General features: G+C 45.1%; 1 protein-coding gene across 3 annotated transcripts in view; it reads left to right on the top strand.

Moving 5' to 3' along the window:
• Window positions 1-23,110, top strand: part of scml4 (Scm polycomb group protein like 4) — a 154,781-nt gene that overhangs the window by 104,066 nt on the left and 27,605 nt on the right. For 2 of the 3 annotated variants that reach the window (XR_010972738.1, XR_010972737.1), the window contains exons 6-8: window positions 10,533-10,799; window positions 14,094-14,257; window positions 15,951-16,390. Coding sequence is in view for 1 of the 3 variants with exons in the window: in XM_068027159.1 (XP_067883260.1) it covers window positions 10,533-10,799; window positions 14,094-14,257; window positions 15,951-16,076 (557 nt within the window). In the remaining 2 variants the exon portion in view is untranslated. Of the gene's footprint in view, window positions 1-10,532; window positions 10,800-14,093; window positions 14,258-15,950; window positions 18,578-23,110 lie in introns of those variants that run through there. The other variant, XM_068027159.1, reaches the window with a different exon arrangement.

Genomic DNA, 23,110 nt, shown 5'->3' with positions numbered 1-23,110 from the left:
CTTAGTGCTAGGGGCTTGGATGGGGCAGAATATGTAAGGAGCATCCAGGAGGGCTTCTTGAAACAATACGTAGATAGTCCAACTAGGGATGGGGCCGTACTGGGCCTGGTATTGGGGAATGAGCCCGGCCAGGTGGTTGAAGTTTCAGTAGGGGAGCATTTCGGGAGCAGTGACCATAATTCCATAAGTTTTAAGGTACTTGTGGATAAGGATAAGAGTCGTCCTCGGGTGAAGGTGCTAAATTGGGGGAAGGCTAATTATAACAATATTAGGCAGGAATTGAAGAATTTAGATTGGGGGGCGGCTGTTTGAGGGTAAATCAACATCTGACATGTGGGAGTCTTTCAAACGTCAGTTGATTAGAATCCAGGACCAGCATGTTCCTGTGAGGAAGAAGGATAAGTTTGGCAAGTTTCGGGAACCTTGGATAACGCGGGATATTGTGAGCCTCGTCAAAAAGAAAAAGGAAGCATTCGTAAGGGTTGGAAGGCTAGGAACAGACGAATCCCTTCAGGAATATAAAGACAGTAGGAAGGAACTTAAGCGAGGAGTCAGGAGGGCTAAAAGGGGTCATGAAAAGTCATTGGCAAACAGGATTAAGGAAAATCCCAAGGCTTTTTATACGTATATAAAGAGCAAGAGGGTAACCAGGGAAAGGGTTGGCTCACTCAAGGACAGAGAAGGGAATCTATGTGTGGAGCCAGAGAAAATGGGCGAGGTACTAAATGAGTACTTTGCATCAGTATTCACCAAGGAGAAGGACTTGGTGGATGATGAGCCGAGGGAAGGGAGTGTAGATAGTCTCAGTCATCTCATTATCAAAAAGGAGGAGGTGTTGGGTGTCTTGCAAAGCATTAAGGTAGATAAGTCCCCAGGGTCTGATGGGATCTACCCCAGAATACTGAGGGCGGCAAGGGAAGAAATTGCTGGGGCCTTGACAGAAATCTTTGCATCCTCATTGGCTACAGGTGAGGTCCCAGAGGACTGGAGAATAGCCAATGTTGTTCCTTTGTTTAAGAAGGGTAGCAAGGATAATCCAGGAAATTATAGGCCGGTGAGCCTTACGTCAGTGGTAGGGAAATTATTAGAGAGGATTCTTCGGGACAGGATTTACTCCCATTTGGAAACAAACGAACTTATTAGCGAGAGGCAGCATGGTTTTGTGAAGAGGAGGTCATGTCTCACTAATTTGATTGAGATTTTTGAGGAAGTGATGAAGATGATTGATGAAGGAAGGGCAGTGGATGTTATCTATATGGACTTCAGTAAAGCCTTTGACAAGGTCCCTCATGGCAGACTGATACAAAAGGTGAAGTCACACGGGATCAGAGGGGAGCTGGCAAGATGGATACAGAACTGGCTCGGTCATAGAAGACAGAGGGTAGCAGTGGAAGGATGCTTTTCTGAATGGAGGGATGTGACTAGTGGTGTTCCGCAGGGATCATTGCTGGGACCTTTGCTGTTTGTAGTATATATAAATGATTTGGAGGAAAATGTAGCTGGTCTGATTAGTAAGTTTGTGGACGACACAAAGGTTGGTGGAGTTGCGGACAGTGATGAGGATTGTCAGAGGATACAACAGGATATAGATCGGTTGGAGACTTGGGCGGAGAAATGGCAGATGGAGTTTAATCTGGACAAATGTGAGGTAATGCATTTTGGAAGGTCTAATACAGGTGGGAAGTATACAGTAAATGGCAGAACCCTTAGGAGTATTGACAGGCAGAGAGATCTGGGCGTACAGGTCCACAGGTCACTGAAAGTGGCAACGCAGGTGGATAAGGTAGTCAAGAAGGCATACGGCATGCTTGCCTTCATCGGTCGGGGCATAGAGTATAAAAATTGGCAAGTCATGCTGCAGCTGTACAGAACTTTAGTTAGGCCACACTTAGAATATTGCGTGCAATTCTGGTCGCCACACTACCAGAAGGACGTGGAGGCTTTGGAGAGGGTACAGAAGAGGTTTACCAGGATGTTGCCTGGTCTGGAGGGCATTAGCTATGAGGTGACATGATAGAGGTTTCCAAAGTTATAAGCGGCATGGACAGAGTGGATAGTCAGAAGCTTTTTCCCGGGGTGGAAGAGTCAGTTACTAGAGGACATAGGTTTAAGGTGAGAGGGGCAAAGTTTAGAGGGGATGTGCGAGGCAAATTCTTTACACAGAGGGTGGTGAGTGCCTGGAACTTGTTGCCGGGGGAGGTGGTGGAAGCAGGTACGATAGCGACGTTTAAGAGGCATCTTGACAAATACATGAATAGGATGGGAATAGAGGGATACGGACCCCAGAAGTGCAGAAGGTTTTAGTTTAGGCAGGCATCAAGATCAGCGCAGGCTTGGAGGGCCGAATGGCCTGTTCCTGTGCTGTACCGTTCTTTGTTCTTTGTTCTTTGTTTGAGATGCCTGTAAACCTGAAGTAGCTGGAAGAAGAACAACAAATTTAAAGAGTTTTATTTCGATAAAACAATATGATCTCAAAATCTCATTGGCCTCCCGCACACTCCTGCTGTAGGTTGGATGGGTGTGTGGAGGATGGGCCACCATTTTTAAAAAATTCATTCATGGGATGTGGGCATCGCTGGCGAGGCCAGTATTTATTGCCCATCCCTAATTGCCCTTGAGAAGGTCATAGTGAGCTGTCTTCTTGAACCATTGCAGTCCAAGTGAGGTAGGTACACCACAGTGCTGTTAGGAAGGGAGTTCCAGGATTTTGACCCAGCGACAGTGAAGGAATGGCGATATAGTTCCAAGTCAGGATAGTTAGCCTGGAGTCCAAGTATACTGGGCCCAAACTTGTGATGCCCCTTTCCACACAGCTGTGTTTGGCTGAGAACCTCCATCGGCTTCATATATGATTCCCAGCCTAAGAAAGGGTGCCTGCAGGGAAGGGCCCAGCAGCCTGAAGAGTTCCTCATTATCTGACCTGGGATCTGCTGGGTGAAAGGAGATCATAGAATCTTGCAGCACAGAAGGAGGCCATTTAGTCTATAATCCCTGTGCTGGCTCTTTGAATATACCATGCAGATAGTTCCACTCCCCTGCTCTTTTCCCATAGCCCTGCATTGATTCTCCCCTTCAACTATTTACCCAATTTCATTTTGAAAGTTACTATTAAATCTAGTTTCACCACCCTTAAAGACAGTGCATTCTAGATCGAAACAACTCGCTGCATAAAATAATCTTTCCTCATCCTCTCTCTGGTTCTTTTGCCAATTATCTTAAATCGGTGTCCTCTAGTTACTGACACTCCTGTCAGTTGAAACAGTTTATCCCTATCTGCTCTATCAAAACCCCTCATAATATTGAGCACTTCTCTTAACCTCCTCTGCTCTTAGGAGAATAATCTCCACTTCTCCAATCTCTTCATGTAACTGAAATCCCTCATACCTGGTACTGGCTTCCTGGCCAGCAGAAATGGGCTAATCTGGTTACTGTAATTTACTATATGTGTAAGTTATTTTGACTTGGGAATGGAGGTAACAATATTGAAGATTGATAGTGTCCAATTGAGGAAGATGGCAAATTGTTACAATGAATATGAAAGATTGAAGGAGGACATCGGCCAGCAGGATGGGCTAACAGGTGGCAGATGCAGTTCAATGTAGAAAAGTGTGAAGTAATATATTGTGGAAGTAAGAATAGAGGAAGGAAAAGCACCATAAATGATGATTCCAAATAGAGAAGAGAAGCAGAAGCACAGGACATTAAAGATGACAGAGCAAGTACACAAAGTGTATGAAAGAAAACAACAACAACTTGCATTTATATAACATCTTAAACACAGAAAGAACATTCTCAAGTGCTTCACAGAGATGTAAGGAATAAAAATTGGTCACCAAGCCAAAGAGGGTTTGAGGTTTGCCGATGCCACCCAATTGGGGGACGTGGGCTGAATGGCCTGTTTCAGTACTGTAAGAGTCTATGATTCTATAAATGCAGCACTTTGCACATGGCAGAGCAAAGATTGAATGATATATTGTATGCTGATTGAAAGATAATCTTGCATCTGTAGAAAAGCAACATTAATTTAAAAAAAGTAAAAAGATATCACCTGCAATCAGCTATTTGAAAAGCATGGGGGGAATTTTCCCCAGGCTGGCGGAGGTGGGTTTGGAGGCAGGGGTGGGGGAAGTGGGAAAGTTGCAAAAATATGATTGGGCCAGTATCCCAACGTGCTGCCGCCTCCTTCCGTCTTTCCCGGGGTGCGTAGGGAGTGAAGGCGGAAACCCCCACAGCTGAGGCGGGAAGGCAATTAAAGTTGTTAAGCAGGCAATTAAAAGGGATTTTGCACATATACTCCCTCTTTCCCAACAGTGGAGCAGCCCCACGCTGTGTCTCCAACCCGGCAGGCTGGAGAAGGTGAGAGCACCATGGGAGGGACTTTCTCAGTGTAACTCACAAGCTGTCAAGTCTTTGACCAGCTGCATACATTGCTAGATGAGAGACTGCTTTGAAAAGCACTGTTTCTCTCAGAGATTGCTATTATTGCTTGACAGGTTATTGCCGACTAGAAGGCACATCATCTGACCAGCATTTCACCCAGCCCTAGCTGCACTTCCCTTCAGAGTGGCATGGGAGCAGCTTATGCAGATACACCATCTCCCTCTGCTCAGGTCTAGGGCAGGGGGCTTTCCACTGTAACATAATTCAGCAGCAGCAGAAGCAACACCAACAGCAGCACCAGCTGCCTTCTCCTCAGCCACACGCCCCTCCAGAGGGAAGATGGGATGTCCACCGAGCTATAGCTGGAAGGAGGCGGGTCCTCCAACACAGGGTTGACAGGCAGAGGATCAGCTGTCTCAACATGTCTCAGCACCAGTGCCTCAGGAGACAGGCTCTTGCGGCAGGTTGCAGGTGACATCTGCATCCGTATAGTACCACCCCAATGGGCCCAACAAGGTGCCAGTCACTGGAGGCCCACCCATCCTCACCTCCCCCAGCCAAACATCTCTGCCTCTCGACAGGTTGTGTGCTGTCTTCTCCTGCAAGGAGAGAAAGCAGTGATGTGTGAGTGGTTTGTGTGCAGAGGAGTGAAGGCAACTATTTGAGAGGGTGACTGTGAAGAATAGTTGCAAGTGGGCAGTAGGCTGAGGGTGAGGGTGAGTGTTGGCTGTTCAGGTGGGGATGTGAGGTGCCTGCAGGAAGGGGAATGAGTGGAGCTGCAAGGTGAGGAGGAGTGCTGTGCAGGAGAATGCTGGGAAAGTCAGAATGTGGGATTTGGCACCTGGAGGTGTTATGTCACTCACCTGTTGTGCCCTCCTGAGGTCCTGGATCCTCATGGTACACAATCTCCAGGTTGGAGGGGACACACTGTTGCTTCTCACTTCCTTGGCCACTTCCAGCCATGCTTGCTTGGTTGGTGAGGCTATTCTCTACCTCCCATCCTTGGGAAGGATCACCTCACTGCAGCCCCTCAGCTGGACCTCCAGGTAAGAGTGAGAGACCTGGGGATCCGCCTGCTCAGGGCTCCTCTCCATTCCTGTTGATGCTGCAGCCTGAAAACTCCCAGTGCTGCTGAGCTTCTCTGCAACATGCCGCAGTCCCTTTAAGCAGACAAAATGGCCACACTAGGGGAGGCGGTAATGTCACAAACCCAGATCCCAGGTTAATGCTCTGGCGACATGGGTTTGAATCCACCACAGCAGATGGTGAAATTTAAATTCAGTTAATAAATCTGGAATTAAAAAGCTAGTTTAATGGTGACCATGAAACCAATGTCGATTGTCGTTAAAAACCCATCTGGTTCACTAATGTCCTTCAGGGAAGGAAATCTGCCGTCCTTACCTGGTCTGGCCTACATGTGACTCCAGCCCAACATCAAAGTGGTTGACTCTTAAATGGCCTAGCAAGCCATATATCAAATCGCTAGCACTGCTAGTGTATGTACGCCAAAGGACTGCAGCGTTTCAAGAAGGCAGCTCACTGCCACCTTCTCAAGGGCAATTAGGGATGGGTAACAAATACTGGCCTAGCCAGCGACGCCCACATCCCACAAATGAATTTTAAAAAAGTCCGCCCACCTTCCCTAATTGATCAGGGAGCCCGGAGGCGGCTCTTAATCGGTCCCCTTCTGGAAAGAGCCACTGAAAGGGCCTGCTACTCTTACGTTCGGGTTCCTGACCTGAAAATGGTCCTGACACTCCACCAAAAACTAAGGTGGTAAGATTCCGCCCGCACTGACTGTCATTATACATTTTAAGAGCTGTTTGTGGCCATGTTTTCATCACTGGCTGAGCCAGCAGGAGTCTGCAGAGGGCGCTGTCTTTGTATCAGATCTCTGCTGATCCTGATCAACCTCCGATGCTGTTTCACACACACCCAGTGTGTCAGTGCATGTGAGATGCCAGTGACTCAACAAAGCCTGTCAACTTCCCCACCAGCTCTTAAGCACTGGCAGGCTATAAAGATACTGTGTATATGCAATGTTCCCTTGCTGGATTTGTGCACAACAGGTATTGCAAGCCTTGTGAATAGATCTTTTATTTTTCCTGTATTTTGTGTAGTTAAGGGCACGTTTGTATTTTATTTAATTATTTTTAACAAACCGACTATTTTAGAACAGTTTTAATTTTAAATCAGCAGGGCAAGGGAGTGAAGCATCATTCTTTGTTAATGTACAAAGCAGGTAACTGATGCAGGCAAAATAATTTGTAACCTTTAACCTCTTGTCATCTTTATTTCTCTTGGCACAGCTTATTGGACATTACTGATGGTATTTGGAAATGTTTAAGGCTTTGACTTGCAAATTTGCTGATTTACTGCCTTTGTTTCAGTTTCCCTGTTTTTAACTTTTAATTTTTTTGAGGATGAGATTGCTTTTTTTGCCGATCTGTGAACACTGTACTCATGAAAATGAGGAAAAAAACATGCATACAGCCCCACACCTCTACCCCCCTCCCCACTCACCCGCACCGCCACACGTATCCATATCCACCCGCACCCATACACCCACAACTCCCCTCACACGCATGCACATCCCCACACGTATGCATAATCACCACAGCCCCACATCCAACCACACAACCCATTCCCAACCCCACGTATACTGGTAATGGCCCCCCACCTCCCTCCTCATGTGTGTGTGCATGTTCTATGATTGCCTTTGAGTGATGTCCCTATAAGATCTTAGTATGCTAATGAGCTAAGTACCAGGACAGTCATGTGACTCAAAGCCAGAATCACTCTGCAACTGCAACACCTAGACGAAGGTTCTGTAAATAGTTTGCTCTGTACTGTATGTATTAGTTTAGGTGTAATAAACCTGCTTGAGATAGTCAACCAACTGGACAGCACACATTTTATTTATGTTGCATCAGACAACATGAAGAACACATTACAGTGTGCGCGCGCACACACACACTCTCACACACTCACCCACACTGTCGCACCTCACACTTACACAGGGCTGAATTCTGAAGGCCTCCTAGGGACAGGAACAGAGGCGGGAGGACCCATAAAATTGCAAGAGATATTGGGTGGGGGTGGGGGGGGTGGGGTAGTGCCCGTCGCCTTCCTGCGCCATGGAATTTAGTCTGGGGAGGGAAAGGCCAAAGACGGCCTACCCGCGCCCCCACCCCCCAGAAACAAATTTTTACCAGTGGCAGGAGGGGTCTTCACCACGTGGAGAGGTCAGCCAATAACTCAAGATGGCCTCCCAGTGGACTTGGGGTGTGTGCCTCCTCCATGGGCAACCTGTGGTCCATGGAGGGCCCCCGGCGGCAAAGGCTGCCCCTCCGTGAACACCTCCCCTGCCCTTGATCTCACCTCCCCCAAGCCCTGCCGGCCCCGCTAAATTCAGCTTTGTATTGGGGGGTGTTGGGCAGTGTGTGCAAGGTTGGGGTATGTGTGTGTGGGAAAGGTGCACAGTGTCTGTGGGGGATGCACAGTGTGGGCTGGACTTTATGGAGCCAGCGGGGGTCTCAACGCCAAGCCCAAAAGGCAAGGAAACCCCACTTCGGCCCTTAGGAGCCTCCCACGCTCTATTTAACAGCGCTTGGACACTGAACTGCCTGGTTCCAGGGTTCCTGTCCCTTTAAGGACAGAGAAGCTGCCTCACAGAGTTGCCAGCCAGAGAGCCGGCAGCTCAGCAGCATTGGCAGCACCACTACCGGCACTACAAGAGGCCCGGCACCAGGATCATCGCCGGAGCCCCGGAGCCATGATAAGTGTGGCGGGGTCGCTGGGGCCAGTCCTGCAGGCCCCATCAACAAGCGGGGAGGGCGGTTGTTGAGGACGGGGGAGCGTTCACGGAGGGGTGGCCTTTTCTGCCAGGGGCCCTCTGTGGGCCACAGATTGGCCACAGAGGAGGCCTCCCCTTGTTTTATTGGGCGACCTCCCCACACAGTAAAGACCCCCCACCACTGGTGTAATTCTAGTGGCACTGGGAAGAGGCCCTTAAGTGGCTATTAATTGACCACTTAAGGGCCTCCATTGAGTTCTGGGCAGGGAGGCCATCTTTGGCCTTTCCCACCCCCAATTTAATCGCAGGGCGACAGAAAGACGACAGGTACTCTGCTCCCCGCCTTACATCGCGATTTTATAGGCATCCCACCTCCTATTCCATCTTCCGGGGCCCATAAAATTCCACCCACACTGTGCATCTCCCACACACACCACCCAACACCCTCCCCACACCCCCTCAACACCCACACACCCACCTCACAGACACACTGCCCAATTGCACAAACACCAGCCAACCCTTCCCACCCCACAAACCTTAGTCCTCAGCTTACAGTGGCTCAAGATTCTTACATTAGCCCAGTTCTCTTACATTATTAGAGGTATTTCTATCACAGAAAATGTTATTATATAAGTAATTTTAATAATTTTCTTGTAAGTATTGTAATTTTTTTATGTTTATGTTTTCTTTATGTTACAAACCTTATTTGCAGTAGCAAGTGCTCAGCTGATTTACTAATGTCGAACTCAGTGCTTTAAGGCCACAAAGTCTAATATTTGTTAAATAAACGTAGGTTCAGGTCAGTCAGAGTTTAATTGTTGATCCAGGAGCTTTGCGGAGTTTAATGTGCTAATCTCAGAAGCCAAGACTTGTGCTCCAGAACTAGCTGCGCCCCTAGCCAGGCTGTTCCAGTGCAGCTACAACATTGACATCTACCCAGCAATGTGGAAAATTGCCCAGGTATGTCCTGTACACAAAAAGCAGAACAAATCCAACCCAACCAATTACCACCACATCAGTCTACTCTCGATCATCAGCAAAGTGATGGAAGGTGTCATCAACAGAGCTATCAAGCGGCACTTGCTCAGCAAAATCCTGCCCAGTGACGCTCAGTTTGGGTTCCGCCAGGGCTACTCAGCTCCAGACCCTCATTACAGCCTTGGTCCAAATATGGACAAAAGAGCTGAACTTCAGAGGTGAGGTGAGAGTGACAGCCCGTGACATCAAGGCAGCATTTGACCGAGTATGGCATCAAGGAGCCCTAGCAAAACTGAAGTCAATGGGAATCAGGTGGAAACCTCTCCACTGGTTGGGGTCGTACCTGGCACAAAAGAAGGTGGTTGTGATATTTGAGGTCAATCATCTCAGTCCCAGGACATCACTGCAGGAGTTCCTCAGGGTAGTGTCCTAGGTCCAACCACCTTCAGCTGCTTCATCAATGACCTTCCCTCCATCATAAGGTCAGAAGTGGGGATGTTCGCTGATGATTGCACAATGTTCAGCACCATTCGAAACTCCTCAGATACTGAAGCAGCCCATGTCCATATGCAGCAAGAACTGGACAATATCCAGGCTTGGGCTGATAAGTGAGAAGTAACATTCGTGCCACACAAGTGCCAGGCAATGACCATCTCAAACAAGAGTGAATCTAATCATCTCCCCTTGATGTTCAATGGCATTACCATTGCTGAATCCCCCACTATCAACATCCTGGGGGTTACCATTGACCAGAAACTGAACTGGACCAGCCACATAAATGCTGTGGCTACAAGAACAGGACAGAGGCTGGGAATTCTGCAGTGAGTAACTCACCTCCTGACTCCCCAATGCCTGTCCACCATCTACAAGATTAATGGATGGATATATTGTATAATTCATTGATTATGCTGCAGTTGGAATAATGTATCCTCTTTTGGGCACATTTGGGAAGGATGTCAAAGCTGTGGAGAGAATGCAGATAACGGCATCAGGGACAAGAGGCTTTAGTTATGAGGTGAGACTGGAGTTGTTCATTACAATAAAGCATGTTGAGCAGAGATTTAATGGAGGTGTTCAAACAAAATTATCAGTGGTTTTGACAAGGCAACTTGAGAAAAACTGTTTATTTCTCCAAGACAATGATTGAGCAACGAGAGAACAGATGCACATTTAAGATCATCATCAAAAATCGAAAGGATAAAATAGCAGATATTTTTTACATGGTGGGCTTTTCAGACATAGAGTGCTCTATCGAAAACAGCATGAAAGCAGAATAAAAGGGAAATGGATAAGTATATGATAAAGGTTATGTCCTGTTGCAATCTCACAACTAATTAAAAAGTGAACATATACCTTTATATAATGATTTCCACTGCAGAAACTGTGATACCAGAGGATGACCTCATTGGAGCTATAGAAAACAGATATGGTGTGGATTCGATGGATTCTCCTGGCCACTCGATGACCCCTCCTAGTCCATCAAGGCGTAACTCTGGAGAATACAGGAATGCAGGGACCACCTCCTACAACTATCGCTCTTCCTACCAGTCTACCAGTGGGCCTCCTTCAGCAAGCTTGCGGCGACTCTCATCCAGCCCGGGTGGAGGAGGAGGCTTTTACGAAGCAAAAGGAAGCAGTAATGCAGGTACATTTCACACTAGCCACTGCCTTTTACGGATATATATTTAACTTTTGTTGTTAGCAGTGTGAAATCACTAAATCCAATTAGTAGTAGCATAGGTGTAATGGGCTGAATGGCCTCTTTCCATGTTGTACTTTCTGTGATTCTATGAAATAGAAAATCCATTGGGTGTGCTTTCCTGAGCAGCTTTTCAATCGTTTCTCCTCTCATGTAATGCTTTACCCTTTTTTTCCTGTTTTTTTTCTGCCTGCCTGCCCTGACACCATGTGATGGGTAAGGGCAACTCACACATACAATCTGCTCCAAAGCTGTGGCTGATACGCCCTGTAACTGGACACTGGAAGGTATCTCGAGCTGCCGGGTTGAACCTGTGGCGACAAGACACAGTGCCATTGTGCTGCTCCCTTCTCAGCTTTGTCATAATCTTGAAATCTTCACTTAGGTCATCTCAAAATCACATCTTTTACAAAGAAGACAAGCACAACTTCCTTAACCTCCCCTCATAACTTCCATTCTGATACTTGAAATCATCTGTAAGGCTGCCTCTGCACCATTCAAGAGTAATGATGTTCTTTGTACGATTGGATGAGCATACTGCATATAGTACACCAGAGAGGTTTGAACAATTCCTTATCCAGGAATGTTAAAAATACCAAGGAGCTCCAGGATACAGTGTGAAATGTACATTAGATATCAGCTGTGGATCATTGGTAACACTTTCACCTCTGAGTGCGAAGGCTGTGGGTTTAAGTTGCTCACAGACAAGAGTACAAAATCTAGGCTGAAAGTTCAGTGCAGTACAGAGGGTGTGCAGCACCGATGGAGATACTGTCTTTCAGAGGAGATGTTAAACTGAGGTGCTGTCTGCCCTCTTAGATCCAATGGCCCTATTTCAAAGAAGAGCAGGGAAGTTCTTTCCAGTGTCCTGACCAATATTTATCCCTCAACTAACATCATTCAAACAGATTATCAGATTATCTTACCGCTGAAGTGGAACTACTTGGTCCAACATGGTTTACAGCCTCTGAAGCTTTGTGGTGTGAAACCTTAGAAAGGTAGAAAATTTACAGCACAGAAGGAGGCCATTCGACCTGTCGTACATGTCGGTTGAAAAAGAGCTATCCAGCCTAATCCCACCTTCCAGCTTTTGGTCCATAGCCTTGTAGGTTACAGCACCTCAAGTGCATATCCAAGTATTGTTTAAATGCGATGAGGCTAAAGCCTCTACCACCCTTTCAGGCAGTGAGTTCCAGAACCCTCTGGGTGAAAACATTTCTCCTCAACTCCTCTCTAACCTTTCTGCCAATTACTTAAAACCTATGCCCTCTGGTTATTGACCTCTCTGCTAATGGAAATGCGTCCTTCCTATCCACTCTATCTAGGCCCTTCATAATTTTATCCCCAAATATTGTGCATAACCTTGTGGTTCTGGAAGCAATGTTTTTTATTCATTCATGGGATGTGGGCATCGCATTTATTACCCATCCCTAATTGCCCTTGAGAAGGTGGTGGTGAGCTGCCTTCTTGAACTGCTGCAGTCCATGTGGGATAGGTACATCCACTGTGATGTTAGGAACGGAGTTCCAGGAGTTTGACTCAGCGACAGTGAAGGAACGGTGATATAGTTCCAAGTCAGGATAGTGTGTGGCTTGGAGGGGAACTTGTGGATGGTGGTGTTCCCATGAAACTGCTGCCCTTGTCCTTCTAGGTGGTAGAGGTTGTGGGGTCGGAAGGAGCCTTGGTGCATTTGCTACTGGGATTTCTGGAAGTTTGATTTGAGGGGAGTAAATACCTTTATGTTGAAGTAATGTCCCATATAAAACATTGAATAGAGGTGCCAGCGCTTCTACCTGCAAAATTCCTCCCAGACCATTCTTGTTTCCATGATTCACACCTGCCTTGACTTGCTCCCATGGCTCTGCTATACTCGTTGGCACACTCACATCTCTTTTCTCAGCAAGTGTCTCTGACTCCGATTCTTTCCACCTGGATTCCACCTTACATCCTTGTCCTGCTGACTGCATCCAGCATTTTCTCTTCCTATTACCACACTGAGCTAGTTGTGAGCTGTCATGTGGCAGTGCCCCATCATCGACTCTCTTTCTCAATTAGATTTCCCCATAAAGCCACAGGCCTCCCAAGATTTGGAACTAGCTGACATGAAAGATAGAACCCAAGTTCCCCATCACCAGTTCCGCCCCCACCCCACCCCACCACCCACACCCACCCCCCCCACTTCCACCCCCCACCCCCCTCCACCACCATCAGTAGGATGGTGCTCCACCATATTGCCCCATTGCAACCTTGAATGTTCCTGGAAAAGTGAGTCAGAATTCCAAACTGTGATTCCCCTCCCACATCCATCCGGCCAAATTCACAGGCTTTTAAGTAAGTACCGCTGCACACAAATCCCTTCACAGCTCATGATAAGAATTCGAAGAAAAACAGCCTTGGCTGCATGTTTGGTTAAATAATTTTAAAAAGCAATATGTTTTTAGATCTGTGATCATGTCCACACTGTAGGGTAGCCTTGTTTGATTCTGATTGCTGCAGAGAGCAGGAAGTAAGTATTTTCTTGAGGTTTTCATAGGTGCTGTCGAGAACAAGGCCTCAGTGTTCCAGTTTGGTTTCGGTTGCCAGCGTGTGGGGGTGGAAGGACAGGTCAGCTTGTTGTTGTGATGTAAGATTACAGAGGAAACCAGAATCTGCATTTCAGACAACTTTGGTAAACCTGTCTTGCTGTTTACTTTTTTATATCCTAGAATGTCTGCTCACAAGGAGAGAGAGGAAAACATTTCTGTTTATTACTAAATTGGGGCTTGCAAGGAGGAGGGGAAGAGACAGACAAAAGAGACTGTATGGGGGAGTCTGTAATACAGGAAAGTAATTTACAGGACTGAGTTGCTCCTAAGCATAGATATAGAAGAACTGAATAAGAAATACATACCAATTTGAACAATATCCATCACATACACATATCTAGATTATAAATCTTCTACCTATACATGGTTACTTTGTTACAAAGATAGTGAGGGTTTATCCACAGCAGAAGCTTACAGTGACAGATAACACTGGCAAGTCTTCATACGGAAGAGCATGGCTTTAACAGCAGATAGTAGAAATATTCAAAATGCCATCAACAAAATATAGAATGGGCCAAGAATTCCTGTAAATTGTATATGTTGGTGATACCATGCTTTTAATTATTTTGTTTTAATTTTTAGTAAAATAAAATCATTTGCTGAACGGATAAAGAATTTTGCGGTCTTTTAAAATTCCTTTCCTGCATCCTTTTAGCATCTAGTCCTGCCTCAGGCCCTGAACGACACGTGCTTTCTCAGGACTCCCTACGGTCATCGAGTAGGCATCCATCTACGTGGAGCGTGGAAGATGTAATGCGGTTTGTCAGAGAATCTGACCCTCAGGCTTTGGGTCCTCATGCTGAGCTTTTCAGAAAGCACGTAAGTGGCTGTAAACATAATATACAGAAACATAAATAAGGGTACGGTAGTTTGTAGTTATATTACTGAACCAGTAATCCTCACACTCTGTTTCTCTCGCCACAGATGCTACCAGACCTGCTGAGTATTTCTAGCATTTTCTGTTTATATTTCAGATTTCCAGCATCAGCAGTATTTTGCTTTTCTAGTAATCCAGAGGCCTGAACTAATGATCCAGAGACATGAGTTCAAATCCCAGCATGGTAGCTGGGGAATTTAAATTCAATTAATTAAATAAATCTGGAATAAAAAGTGACTATCAGTAATGGTGACTATGAAACTACCGGATTGTCTTAAAAATTCATCTGGTTTACTAATATCCTTTAGGGAAGGAAATCTGCCGTCCTTACCTGGTGTGGCCCATATGTGATGCCGGACCCACTGCAATGTGGTTGACTTAACTGCTCTCTGAAATGCCCTAGCATGCCACACAGTTGTATTCAAAAAGTTGACTCACCACCATCTTTTCAACAGCAATTAGGGATGGGCAATAAATGCTGGCCTAGCCAGCAACACCCACAACCCATGCATGAATAAAAAAAGTGTTTGGCTTTGCTTCTTTAACTATACATCAAGCTTAGATTGCCTTTCTGATCAGGCATAAAATAAGGCCAACTAATTTAATTTATATGCTTGCAGACTTCTTTACAGTAGTGGGTTTGAACATTTGAGTGTGTTACTCTAACACTGCTGTTTAATTTTTCACAAGGTAGGCACAGATCAGGAAGGCCATTTGGCCCATCTTAGACGCCACTTGGCTTGCATAACAACTAATGAGGTGGCAATGGCCTTTTAAGGATATATGATAAAATCATTTATTGGATGCACAGCAATACGAATGATTACTGTTGTACTTGTGCTGTTAGTGATTAGTCATGTTTAGTTGAAGTTAGCCTGGTTCATAAAATTAGCTATATTTATGCTGCTGTTATATTTAGCATGCAGTTAGAAAGTCAGCACTTTACATTGACTCTGCTTTAATGGTTAAACCATTAAAACAATGTGCTCCTCTCCTTGTTGTGAACACCACTGTGTGTACTCATGCACATATGTGTTCAATGCAAGATGTCAGCTTGAGGCTTACATGTGAGCGCACCATTAGACTTGGCCCAAGGGCTTCTGCCGTGTAGGTAAGTGGTGGCAATGGCACACAATGAACAACAGGGCACTGTGCCAGCTTCTGGTATTAGACTGGGGCCAACATAAAGCTATTCCATTGCCAGCCTACCACCTTGTGCCTCTTGCCAGCAGACTGAATAGCAGTACTGTGCTAACTGATCTACACTCAATGTTTGGTGCTTGAGTTATGGTCACAGCAACCTGTATGGGGCACTGAAAATATGCACAAAAAAAAGGGAAGGAAAAAAAAATGCAAATGCTGGAATTCTAAATAAAACAAATATACAGTAGATCTTTTAGATTCTGAGAAATGAAACGATAGATCAATGTTTCGGGTTGGACCCATCATGGGAATTCACTTTTCATTAAAGTCTACACCTGAAACATTAGCTTCTTATCACACATGTTGAAGGACCTGCCTTGTACTCCTAAACATCTCCTGTTTTTACTTCAGCGGTTTATTAGTCACATTTGGTGAAAGTAAGCCACCTTTTCATTAGTTGACGTGCTTCTCTTCCACTCCCCGTTTTTTCAGGAGATTGATGGCAATGCTTTGATCTTGCTGAAGAGTGACATGATAATGAAGTACATGGGACTGAAGCTGGGCCCAGCCCTGAAGCTCTGCTACCACATTGATAAACTGAAACAGAGCAAATACTAAGCCGAGGGGTAAACGGGAGCAGGACGAACGGATGACAAGTCATTTTTTTTTTGTTTTGTTTTTATTTTCTTTCTGTGAAGGTGCACCAGCACTCCGAAACACTTCCCCCTACTGCAGTTGTTCAGTAATCTTCTGATACGTATGGTGAAGAGGAGCTCGAAGTAACTTGACGCCTTGCAGCAATACCACACACAAGGGCTGGTTTGTGGGTGATTTCATTTGTTGTTTCCATCTGTGCACACAAAACCCTAACAAATGTCAGCAGTGCATGCATTGTGATTTTCACACCCAGGAATCGAGTGAAAATACCTGAGGTATGATCCATGTAGACCTTTTGTCTGACCCTGTCTCCTCGGTGTGAACTGAATTATCTAGAGGTAGAATTTGAGTAAATGGGTGTGTAGCATTATTGTACAAATGCCAGACTGAGTTAAACAATTACCTTTCAGTAACATGTACAGTACAAGCATAATCTAATTTTACTTTTAAGGTGAATGGCTTTGCCTTTAAGAAGTTATATTGAACTGTGTAAATAAGTGTATAAATCTTCTCTGCTACGGAAAGGTTAGCATTTCACTTAACGGACTCCATGAAACTCTGTATGTGATTAAGTGTTGTAAGTTTCCAGAAAGCGTATCTTTGACACTCTGATGTACCTTGTGCATATAGTACATGATGTGCAGATACAGGTATACATTTGTTGAACGGAAGAACTTGAGCTGTTCTGGGTTGAATTCTAGGTAGCTGGGAACAAGTTCGAGCAAAGAGCTTCATAAAACACCATACTTGCATTTTTATACAGTGACAGGCTTGAATTGAAACTGATGTAGATACTGGTTTGTGGATTTTTTTTTTGAGTAATCCTCTCAATATCTCTTAACATTCAGTGGAAATCCTGATACCAGTCAGGCTGGTTTAAAAAATAAACAGTAATGGGCAAAAGAGAACTCAAAACTGAACCAGAATACACAAAAAAACTTGCCACCAGCCAGTGTACATTGGGCTGTGGGTTTAACCAGCCAGAGTACATTGGGCTGTGGGTTTAACCAGCCAGTGTACACTGGGGACTGGGTTCAGTTGGTCAGTGTAGACTGGGGACTGGGTTTAGTTGGTCAGTTTATACTGGGGACTGGGTTCAGTTGGTCAGTGTATACTGGGGACTGGGTTCAGTTGGTCAGTGTATACTGGGGACTGGGTTCAGTTGGTCAGTTTATACTGGGGACTGGGTTTAGTTGGTCAGTGTATACTGGGGACTGGGTTCAGTTGGTCAGTTTATACTAGGGACTGGGTTCAGTTGGTCAGTGTATACTGGGGACTGGGTTCAGTTGGTCAGTTTATACTAGGGACTGGGTTCAGTTGGTCAGTGTATACTGGGGACTGGGTTTAGTTGGTCAGTTTATACTGGGGACTGGGTTCAGTTGGTCAGTGTATACTGGGGACTGGGTTCAGTTGGTCAGTTTATACTGGGGACTGGGTTCAGTTGGTCAGTTTATACTGGGGACTGGGTTTAGTTGGTCAGTGTATACTGGGGACTGGGTTCAGTTGGTCAGTTTATACTGGGGACTGGGTTCAGTTGGTCAGTGTCTACTGGGGACTGGGTTCAGTTGGTCAGTTTATACTGGGGACTGGGTTCAGTTGGTCAGTTTATACTGGGGACTGGGTTCAGTTGGTCAGTGTATACTGGGGACTGGGTTCAGTTGGTCAGTTTATACTGGGGACTGGGTTCAGTTGGTCAGTGTATACTGGGGACTGGGTTCAGTTGGTCAGTTTATACTGGGGACTGGGTTCAGTTGGTCAGTTTATACTGGGGACTGGGTTTAGTTGGTCAGTTTATACTGGGGACTGAGTTCAGTTGGTCAGTGTATACTGGGGACTGGGTTCAGTTGGTCAGTTTATACTGGGGACTGGGTTCAGTTGGTCAGTGTATACTGGGGACTGAGTTCAGTTGGTCAGTGTATACTGGGGACTGGGTTCAGTTGGTCAGTTTATACTGGGGACTGGGTTCAGTTGGTCAGTGTATACTGGGGACTGAGTTCAGTTGGTCAGTGTATACTGGGGACTGGGTTCAGTTGGTCAGTGTATACTGGGGACTGTCAGGTATGTATGGGAACTGGCTGTAATTAGTCAGGTTATATGCCTGGACTGGTGTCAAATAGTCAGTGGCTGTTCTATAATTTGTAGCATCAAATAGGCACGAAATGTGATTAAAGTTGGCAAAAGGAGCTGACCTAGTTTGTAATTTTGCAATAGATAAGTTACACTTCAGAGGGGTGTAAAACAGGCGCCTATTATAAACCCATCTGATTTTCTTCCCATTGCAATCAAAATGGATGGGCGTATAACAGGCAGGTGATCCGCTACTGCCCATTTTACAGCCCCATCTGAAGTTGAAAGTTGTGCTCAGACATTCTGCAGCAATACACAAGTTTCCCTGTGGCTGACAAGGATGTGTTGTGGCTGCCAGAGGTTTTGGAAGGACTGTGTTCTAGAAACAGATCCTAACGGGGTGGGGGGGGGGGGGGGTGGATAAAAAAAACCTGCCAATAAGCAACATCAGTCCTTCAGCTTCTAAACAGTGATGCACTTTGTGTGTGTGGTGCACAACATTTAGTTATAAACTATCACATTTCATGAAGGAGCTATAAAAATAAAGTGGGGAAGTAACGGTAGCAAAGAATCATTTACAGATAGCATTCATCAGAAAGGTTACGCAAAAAGCACTTTACATTCATTCGATAGGCACGGGTAGGGTATTTTACACCACGGATTTCAATACAACGCATAATTTTAAACTGCTGCTGTTCTAAGAACTCAATCAATGAATTTTATAAACTTACGCTGGTCCATGGTACGGAGCTGATGATATCCCAGGGCAATCCACCGATAGGCTGAGCTAAAGGGCTGGGGTCTACAATAGGACAAGCTCAGTTTGGTTGTCTGCAAATACCCTGATTTCCTTTTGTGTTACTCCAGTGTTGTACTCGCATTAGCTTCCGGCTGACAAAGCATCACATGATCAAATATTGTCTTAGTTGAAAATAACCTTTCATTTAGCGGCTAGCTGCTAGTTCATGTGCTTTGTTGAGCAAACTGACTCGCTGGGGGAAGATTATAACTCCAGGTATGGAACGAGTGGGCAGCAGGAAGGCCCAAGGCATTAGAGGGCAGGGCCTCGTTACAATGACAATGGCCCAAACAAGCACATAGTAAGCTCCAGGTTGGCAGACAGGTAGGTCCAGGGGAAGGTACCAGTTGTGGGGAGAGATGAGGTGTTGGTGGGTGGGTGGGTGGGCACACTGTAGCCTAGGACAACAGTGACCCAGGCAGAGTTAATGGCAGCCTTCTCCCAGTCTGATATTGACAGGAATATTGATGGAAAACTTGGCGATATGAAGGGAACTGCTTGGTATAGTACTCAAGTTGATGCAATATTTCAGAGGCTGCTAGTCACAAGCATTGGGTACAAGTTCTGTGAAATGTACTGTTTCCCAAAGTAGGGAAAACTGGGTTTGTTTACGTGTCACTGGTAAGAAGCAGGGGAAATGTGTTTGAGCAGTGTTGCTCCTGGTTTAGGTTGTTTGTGGTCACAGTTGTAGCATCAGTTATTGAGAACTTGGTGAAATGCTGTGTATAACAAATGGCTTTATAAAGCTATCACACAAAAGGTTAGACCACTAAATACTTTCTGCTTGGTGAATTTTGTGCTTATCGTGGTGAGGGCTGTTAGTCCTGGCTGGTAAAACGTTTTCCACTTTTAACTCAGCTCTCTGGTGAGAATGTTTCGGACGAAAGATTAAAATGGCGGATGGGTGGAAGCTGCAGTGTTCCCTCTCCCTCCTCCGGTTCCCTCTCCCTCCCCCGGCTCCCTCTCCCTCCTCCCTCCCCCGCCTCCCTTCTTCCCCTCCTCCCCTCCCCCCTCCTCCCTCTCCTCCCCCCCTCCTCCCCCTCTCCTCCCCTTCCCCCTCCACCCCCTCTCCTCCCCCTCTCCTCCCCCCTCCCGCTCCCTCTTCCCTCTCCCCTGGGTTTTGGCAACAAGATGATGATGGGTCCAATTAAACTCTGAAAGTGGTGCATGTATTATAATGTAATATAGCGTTGTTACTGGGCAAAATATGTAAATAGACTGTGAGCATCATCACAGGAAGTGATGTAATGTAATCTGTACAGCACCTCCTGGAAGAGTTGTAGTGGAAGCCTTAGATGCAAGACTGTGTAAATAAACTCTTGTTACTTTAACCCTCAGGCACATATCTATATTCTGTGCCAAGTCAATAGTTACCAGAATGTTACATGGCGGCAGCGGAAAAGTGGTTATAACAATGGAAAGTCGAAGAGGAAAGCAAAAAATAGAAAAGTCTTTGCCTCTTCCAGAAAACTTCGAGAGTGTTAGCTGGATTGAACCAAGCCGAGGCGTGGCCGAAACCGGAAGTTTGAAAGGTACCATTCTGCATCGGGTCTAGCACGGAAGGCAGAAGAAGAGGTCAGTACATTACTGTATGCTACGGGGGAGCGAGCAGACTGCATCCTCATCACCCAAGACATAGACGAAAAGAGGGCTACATACAAAGAAATTACCAAGGCACTTGAGACTTACTTTAAAGTAAGAAAAAATGTTACCATGGAAATTGAATAAGCGTACCCAGCAGAAAGGGGAGCGTATCGATTTGTTTATTAATGATTTATATAAAATTATGGAGGATTCAAAATATGACAGTTTACGAGATGAGATGATTAGCGACAGGATCGTAGTCAGGGTATTAGACGACGCCCTTTCAGATCAGCTACAGTAGAGCGATGATTTAACATTATCGAAAGGCATTTAATTGAGCAGACAAGCAGAGGTTAGGAAGTTTAACCAACCTGTGGTTTGAGGGTATCAGATTCAATTGAATTCATTAGAAAAACAAAAGAGATAAATGGCGGCAAAAGGCCAGAAAGGTGGGGAAAGCATCCAGAGGCAGCAGCAACTAATTGCAGTCGGTGTAGCTGCGAGAGGCATCAGCGAGAAAACTGCCCAGCCAGAGAAGTGGAGGAAGAGACCATTCCAGTCAGTGTGTTGCAGTAAAAAACTAGTGCTGCAGAGAAATAAGGAAAAATCCCAAGAGAGCAAAAACATTAACGAACCAGGGGATGTCCAAAGTGTGAAAATACCCTTTTTAGGAGAGATCTTTGGAACCAGTGAGAATTGATGGACAGCAGAAATTCTTGTAGAAGGAAATGAGATCAACTTTAAACTGGATACTGGAGCAGCAGTTTGAGTTTTATCAGACACAGAACCATGGCTGAAAAAGAAAAGTCTTAAACCAACAGGTAAAAGTTCTATGGGCCTGGAGGCATTGAGTTGAAGGTAATTGGGGAGTTAAAAATATCATTTAAGTTACTGGCAAAAATAAATTCCTGAGACTTTATATGTGATTAAAAATCAACGTTATTCACTCCTAAGCAGAAAGGCTTGTATAGACCTACACTTAATATCTAGAGTAGAAGAGCTCGAATGTAAAAAAGGGCAGCCCAGAGATTGTCGAGCTGAATTTCCAAAAGTATTCAGAGGATTGGTGAAGTTAAAAACGGCATACCACATCACTGTGAGAAAGGAAGCAGAGTCAGTGTGTTCACACCGAGGAAAGTTCCACATCCACTCCTCGAGAAAGTTAAAAAGGAGATTGAATTAATGGAAAAACAAGGAGTCATTTCACCTGTAACAAAACCTACAGGATGGTGATCAAGTTTGGTTCCAATGAAGAAACCTGATGGGTCCATTTGAATTTGTGTTGACCTCACTCAACTGAATAAGGCAGTGGAAAGAGAAATACATCCAATGTTATCAGTAGATGAGAGTTTGGCAAAGCTAGGGAAGAGCTCAATTTTTACCAAATTGGACGCTGACAGCTGATTTTGGCAATTACCATTGGATGAAGAATCTAAGCTCTTATCAACATTCATAACACCATTCGGAAGATTCTGTTTTAACAGGTTGCCATTCGAAATTACGTCAGCACCGGAGATCTTTCAAAGGATGATGTCGATGATCCTGGAAGGATTAGATGGGATCATTTGCCATATGGACGGCATCTTAATTCATGGGGCCAATCAAAAGGAATACAAGAATGAGAACAGTACTACGAAGATTAGAAACCGGTCTCGCATTGAACAAGAAATGTGTTTTTTCACAGCCAATGGTAAGATTTCTTGGACATATAATAGATGGGTCTGATATCAAAGCAGATCCACAAAAGACAAAGGCGATAAAGGACTTCCCAGACCCTAAAAATGTTAGAGCTTCAGAGGTTTATGGGAATGGTGAATCAAGTAGGAATATTTCTACCCAATTTAGACATGATCAGTGAGCCATTACGGCAGTTGTTGAAAAACGATAATGTTTGGTGTTGGAAAGAAACCCAATAAGAATCCTTTGAGAAAATCAAGAAAATGCTCGTATCATCAGAAGCGTTAGCACATTATGACCCAGAACTATTCAGCATTATAGCCGTAGATGCATCATCAACAGGATTGGGAGCAGACTTATTTCAACTCCAGAAACATGGAAGATATGCAGTCATAGACAAGGAAGCTTTGTTAGCAACTTGGGCAAGTGAAAAATTTTCACATTACATCCTAGGACTTTAATTCGAAATCAAAATAGATTGTAAACCATTGGTTACTCTGTTAAACTCAAAGGAGCATGCGAAATTACCTCCAAGAGTACAGAGGTTTAGGTTAAGATTGATGAGATTTGATGTGAAAACTGAATACGTTCCAGGAAAACAGCAGATCACAGCAGACGCTTTATCACATATTCCAACAGCAGGACCAGAAAAAGGAGATTTTTTCTTCTTGAAGAAGTAGAAGCTTTTGCTTTGACGACGACAACAACTTTACCTGCTACAGCTCAGAAATTGAGTGAGATCAGGAATGCACAGAAAACAGATGAAGTATGTGTGAAAATCAGGGAATATTGTTTGAATGGTTGGCTGGAGTATATACCTCATAAGCCTGTTTTAGGACAATATTACGAACAGAGGGGCCATCTAAGC

The sequence above is a fragment of the Heterodontus francisci genome, chromosome 3 (genome assembly GCF_036365525.1).
Source record: "Heterodontus francisci isolate sHetFra1 chromosome 3, sHetFra1.hap1, whole genome shotgun sequence".
In the NCBI taxonomy this organism is placed as follows: Eukaryota; Metazoa; Chordata; class Chondrichthyes; order Heterodontiformes; family Heterodontidae; genus Heterodontus; species Heterodontus francisci.
The sequence above is the reverse complement of the archived record's forward strand: the minus strand, read 5'-3'. Positions and strand labels throughout refer to the sequence as shown.